The sequence below is a fragment of the Populus euphratica genome, unplaced genomic scaffold (assembly GCF_000495115.2).
Source record: "Populus euphratica unplaced genomic scaffold, PopEup_1.0 scaffold3.1, whole genome shotgun sequence".
NCBI lineage: Eukaryota > Viridiplantae > Streptophyta > Magnoliopsida > Malpighiales > Salicaceae > Populus > Populus euphratica.
In genome coordinates this window covers 2190304-2195877 of record NW_011499847.1, presented here as the reverse complement: position 1 = coordinate 2195877, position 5574 = coordinate 2190304, and the positions used below count along the sequence as shown (strand labels likewise).

Below are 5574 nucleotides of genomic sequence, written 5' to 3'. Positions count from 1 at the left end.
ATATATATATATATATATATATATCTTCTTTATGGCAAAGGTTGTTTTCAATGAAAGAATGTGTAGTTTTAGAAGGAAGAGTATTCTATATTTTAGAGCCTGCTCCATTGAATGCCAGAGCTTTTGGTTGATTTTGTCTTTCAGGATAATTCATTATCTTTATAAAATGCAAGACCTTCTTGAGATGTCTGACTCGTCTTAAAAATAAAATAAAATCAGGGTTCAACACATGCGGATGAGATTCAGGAACTTCACAAGGAGAAAGCTGTTGTTTGTAAAAGTGGATAGACTTTCTGAGGCTGGACAAGCAAGAATTTCCTCGTGATTGTATATAGTGCAAAAGAAGAATCGCAAGGAATCCCATAATTAACTTCTCTTTTTATACGATTCAAACCGAACTTGATTTTGAAGAAGGAATGAAGGGTCTTTAATTTTCAGATCGATCCTTCATAAGGCTTGAAATTAAACCAGAACATTTTGAATGTTTCCTCTTTGAACAGATACATGCATGTTAATCGAAAGCCTCAGACAAAATAATTAACTGAACAGGTGTAAAAATATTCTACTAGGAACAGGGTTAGTGTAAGACTGCAATTCAATTAGCTATCAGGAAGAAGTTTTTTCAAAAGAGTTGGGAAAGTAAGCTTGTAGGTTTTTTGAACTAGAAAAACAGAAACTAAAGAGAAAAGTTGAGCGAAATTTCCTAGTCTTTCATTTCTGTTCTACCACTAGCAGGTTGCATAACTGATATATATAAAGAGAAAGCTTGGATACTAGAGACCTCTACATATAGAAGTCAATTCATAATCTGACAGATTTCCAGCTTTTACTCGGAAACTTGTTCAAAATCATATCTCCTGCAATCTCAGACCATACTCCATACATATCAGATTTCATATCAGTTCAGGTCCCAAAATATCAGTACACATACTAAACATATATACTGCAGAGTATTTAGAAAAAGTTTCATTATCCTTACAAGACTAAATAGATCATTTGATTATTTGAGAGAGAATTGCAGCATAAGAGAGGGAACAACCACTTCGGTATAAAATATATTTCTCATTTCGCAAGATTTAGTAAAAAACATTATTTACACCCAATCGGCATTTCCTGCCGTGCAAAATTGTTCCGTGTGATCAGTTAAATTACCCCTTATAATCTACTCAAGCTAGAAATTACATCAAGGAAAGTATCTTCCGCACAGGGAATTGTCAATCCACCTACTGGATGATCAAAACCAAACTCCTCTTCAGCTTTACTTAGCAAATCTTGAAATGAAGCCTGGTTCAAATATGATACTGGAACCACAAATCGCTTCTTCTCAGTTTCCCCAACGTAAACTGCTAGGAAACCTTTTGGAACATCTGAAGACTTTGAAGCTGCTTTATTGGCGCATGAAACAGGCCGACGGAGGCTTTGTTTAGCCATAAAACCAAGCAAACGAATAGCCATTTTCACTTCAATGTTGATGTATCTAATTCAGAAGAAACTAATCAGCAGATTTTTTGTTGAAGGAATACGAGTAAAGAATGTGAAGACTTGTTTGGTAGTGAGCCAAATATTTCGATGGTATATATATAGGTCATGAAACGGTATGTTCAAAATCCTCATTAATCTGAAGTTGATATATGGACAAGACACAATTGGATGGGGTCTGCAATTTAGACATAGCTCATAAGATAATCACATGGTCCTGTCTAAGGTAACTTGGACTAGGTACATGTCCGAGACAATCAGTAGATGCTCTCAACCTACTTGATTCTGCATTTAGAGACATCCCTTGCAACAACTAATTAATTTGAGGCTTGTAATCAGATGGAGGCAGAATAGATATATTAGATGTTAGAGGTTACTGTAACATATCTCCCCTGGAACATAAATTTAAAGGACGAAAATGAACAATTGGCAATTGTCTAATGCCATTATCTATAACAGAAGCTGAACAGCATTAGCAAACATTAAAGATATAGCAATTCTTTAGACTACATATGAACTTCAAGTCCGTGTTTGTACACCTCGCATGTTATGCAGCTCACCAACGACGATAATTATCGTCATAACTTGTGTAGTGGATCATGGGATTGACCGAGTGCGACGGTGCAGCTGCCACCCCTGGCTGCATCCCCCCATATGGTGGTAAGAATGGTGGCCTTGGCATATACATTGGTTGTGGAGGCACCGGTTGTCTTGGTCTTCCATACATCGATGGTCTATTGAAATGGCTTCCATTAAATGGTCTTGAGGATCCAAATTGATCCATAGGTAATTGGCCACCATAAAATGGATGTGAGGATCCAAATTCATGCATAGCTAATTGGTTTCCATATTCTGGCTTTGATGTTCCAAATTCATTCACAGGTATCCTTGGAGCCTGCCACTTATTGTCAGCATGAGCCTTTGCAACCAAAGATCTAGCCCTCGGTTTGTTTCCGAATATTATTTTATCAAGCCAACACCATTTACCCTTCTTACTGTCTCTCGCGACGTACATGTTAGGGTTATCATGCAAGAACCTGTTGGCGGGTACTGCGCCGGGAACTGAATCACTCTTCCTATAATAATTTTTACTCAAATTAGTTTTATCCTTGTCGTGGTCACCACCACCACTCTCCATGGGTTCTTTTTGAAAGGAAAAAAGTTCTGCCTTTTTTCCCCACTCAGCGAACTTCTCTAGAATTACCGCAGGCTCAGCACTGCCGGAAACGATCACCAAATCTTTTGCTGTGTCGATGGTGATGGAATTCACCCCTAGCAATTAGACACAATTTTTAAGAAGGGAACGCTTGCAAAAATATTATTACAAGACACACGGAAAAGTCCACGAAACTGTAATAAAATAATAATAATAAAAAAACCTTTTATTTTCTGCAACTTTTCCTGGGCTCTCTGCGTATATCTTGAACAGCAACTGATATGCACTTTCACGGAGAAAATCTGAAGAAAACAAAAAGGGCCAACCAAAAGAGTAGATTTCATAAACAAATTGTTAAAGTTGAAAGGATGAATTCATAAATTAAAGCAAGGATGTACCATTTATTTTTTACATGAAAAAAAGAAGAAGAAAAAGTGACCTATATATACAAAATAGATACACAAGGAGCTAGAGAGAGGAATTACAGGGACAGCCATTGGAATTTCTGTGGTGTTTTGGATGATAAGAAGGCAGTTTCTTTTGAAGACAAATTAATAACTTCAATGAACAACTCCTTAGGTTTTTTATTTATATATAGGATTAGGGTTTCGCTTGATCTTTACGTATAATTTCTAATTAATACAGCAGTTAATTCGCACATAATCTAGTATCGGGTGTTCCCATAATTGAAAATTAAGTGCAATTAATTAATTAGTAGAAATAAATTAAATCTTGTTAGATATCATGCACGCAACTTCTTTATTTATTTTTCTTTCTTCTTTAAGAGAATGCATGTTGGCCTTCATGCATGTATTCTGAGTATAACAAGGAAATGAAGTTCATTTAATTATTATGAAAATTAAATCCATAATTTTTTTTTCACTTCAAAGAATTTTCACATAGAAAAATTATAATGAATCTTTTTTATACCATTCCCCATAAATATTTTATTTTTTTTACTACCTTCATGCATGTCTTAATATTTAATACTGAACCGATGTTGTCTCTGCAAATAATTAAAGCACCTAGTTTATATCAATAAGAGGAAGATTTAATTTCTGTAATTAACAATATTTAGTCATGGATTCTGATTTTGCTAAATTACATAAATGGAAATGAAATTGTAATTAGACTCAAATGAACGGGAAGTTTCACATTGGGCTGGAATTTGTGTATCCTTGGCAGCGAGAGTACCCGATCCATGGGCCCCAGGAACCTGCGCACTAGTACAGACGTCAAACCTTGTTTTCCGAACCCATCTATATATGGAGCCCATAGAGCCCAGCCATCCCAGAAATGGAGCCTGGTAAGGTTAGACCCATTATGCCATTGTTGCTGGAATCAATGAGGGGAAGGACATGCTGTGGCATCTAATTGGAGGCAGAACATTTAGCCAAAAAAACATTTACATAGAATTGGAAAACCCTGCACAACAAAAATTGTTTTTCTCTAATTATTAGATTAACAGCCTCTCTTGTAAGTTAGAATCTAGTCAAGCTAGAGGTGACATGAAGGAAAGTCTCTTCGGCACAAGGAATGGTTAAACCACCCATTGGATGATCAAAGCCGAATTCCTCCTCAGCCTTACTTAGCAAATCTTGAAATGAAGGCTGGTTCAAATAGGAAACTGGAACCACAAATCTCTTCTTCTCGGTTTCTCCCACATAAACAGCTAGGAAACCTTTCGGCACATCCAAATACTTTGATGAAGCTTTATTTGCTGTCGAGAAAGACCTACGGAGACTTTGTTTAGCCAGACCAGGCAAACGAATAGCCATTGTCTTTCTTGATTGTAGAACAAAAATTCTCAGGTTGAAGGGAGTAGTAGATCAGTATGTGAAGGCTTGGCTGTGGGTATGAGCGATGGATATGGATATGTTTATATAGGTGGAATGGCACGTTAAAAATCCTGTAGAGTGTGGGATATGTGGCCAAGAAACATTTAGCAGAGGTCCGTTTACGACATAGCTCATAAATATATCACATGGGCCTGTCTTTCTACGACTCAACATATGTCATGGACTGAGGAAATTCTTATCTTCAAATGTCCAAAAATCAACAATCTGCCCTGTAACTATAGTGAAAAGCCAATAAAGGACCAGCTAAAGATTTGGAAAAGGACAGTTGTATATGAATGTTGGTATGTATGCAAAACTAAGCGACCCCAGTGGATTTTGCATGAACAAGCTTTCCTAGTATGAGAAAAAGAAGGAAGGTGTCACAGGGTTAAAATTTGTCAAGGCTGATGAAAAGCATTGTTGGATAGTAGCTACGAGGTGGTAGCTTCTGTAATAATAGTGAAAATCAGCAGAATATGTGTGCGGCAGTACACAACAGTTAAAGTAGTAGTATGCTAACAAGAGTTGAAACTTGGATGAGGATTGTCGAAGGCCTGACGAAACAATGTTGGGATGACACAATGAAACAATCGAGAATTTGACAGCATTGGTGAGATTGGCAGTGTTGAGGAATTTGGTAGTGTCAACAAAATCGATAACAGGGGCTGATGACAACTTGGATAACGGACGGTTCAAGACATACGAGGCAGTTACGTTGACAATATGTGTGCTGGCAGTGGGTAGTTGGCTTGTAGGAGAACATGTCAATGCAGTTGCAGCAGTTTTGGGAGCAATTATCGGCAGTTGCGGCAGTTTCTTATGTAAGGAAGAAAATGGCCAGAACATGAGATAATGGGTGCTCCAACTGTGCAGGAAGTTAGAGACAGTTTATACTTGTAACTTCCATTATCTTGTAATTAGATAGGCTGTAAAATGTGTAGCATGCAGAACGTGAATGAGCATAGCACACAAGAAGGACTTTATGTAATCCTTTAATTGAGTTAATGAAAAGACTGAGACTTATTCCTGTAATCTATTGTGTTGTTCATTCAGTTCATATTCATTAGTATTATTCTGCTTGTTTGTGACATTGAAAGAGTG

The 5574-nt window shown here is 37.0% G+C and overlaps 2 protein-coding genes and 1 pseudogene across 2 annotated transcripts; all 3 read right to left on the bottom strand.

The window, feature by feature from the left end:
- Window positions 1-1537, bottom strand: part of LOC105141477 (uncharacterized) — a 2667-nt pseudogene extending 1130 nt beyond the window's left edge.
- Window positions 1538-2035: 498 nt separating this feature from the next.
- Window positions 2036-3132, bottom strand: LOC105111125 (uncharacterized). The gene is made up of 3 exons (XM_011006400.1): window positions 3121-3132; window positions 2859-2937; window positions 2036-2751 (listed from the first exon to the last, which is right to left on the bottom strand). Exons 1-3 carry the CDS (start codon window positions 3130-3132, stop codon window positions 2036-2038), a joined length of 807 nt encoding a protein of 268 aa, XP_011004702.1.
- A 543-nt stretch (window positions 3133-3675) lies between these two features.
- LOC105141468 (indole-3-acetic acid-induced protein ARG7-like) lies at window positions 3676-4471 on the bottom strand. The gene has a single exon (XM_011048699.1). The coding sequence runs from the start codon at window positions 4411-4413 to the stop codon at window positions 4117-4119; it is 297 nt and encodes a 98-aa protein (XP_011047001.1). The 5' UTR covers window positions 4414-4471; the 3' UTR covers window positions 3676-4116.
- Window positions 4472-5574: the final 1103 nt, after the last annotated feature.

Bases quoted from the DNA above. Each gene is read 5' to 3' on its own strand.
- LOC105111125 (XM_011006400.1), bottom strand. The intron at 2,752-2,858 runs GTTTTTTTATTA...TCTAATTGCTAG, and splicing joins AAAGTTGCAGAAAATAAAAG to GGGTGAATTCCATCACCATC.
- LOC105141468 (XM_011048699.1), bottom strand. From the start codon at position 4,413: ATGGCTATTCGTTTGCCTGGTCTGGCTAAACAAAGTCTCCGTAGGTCT.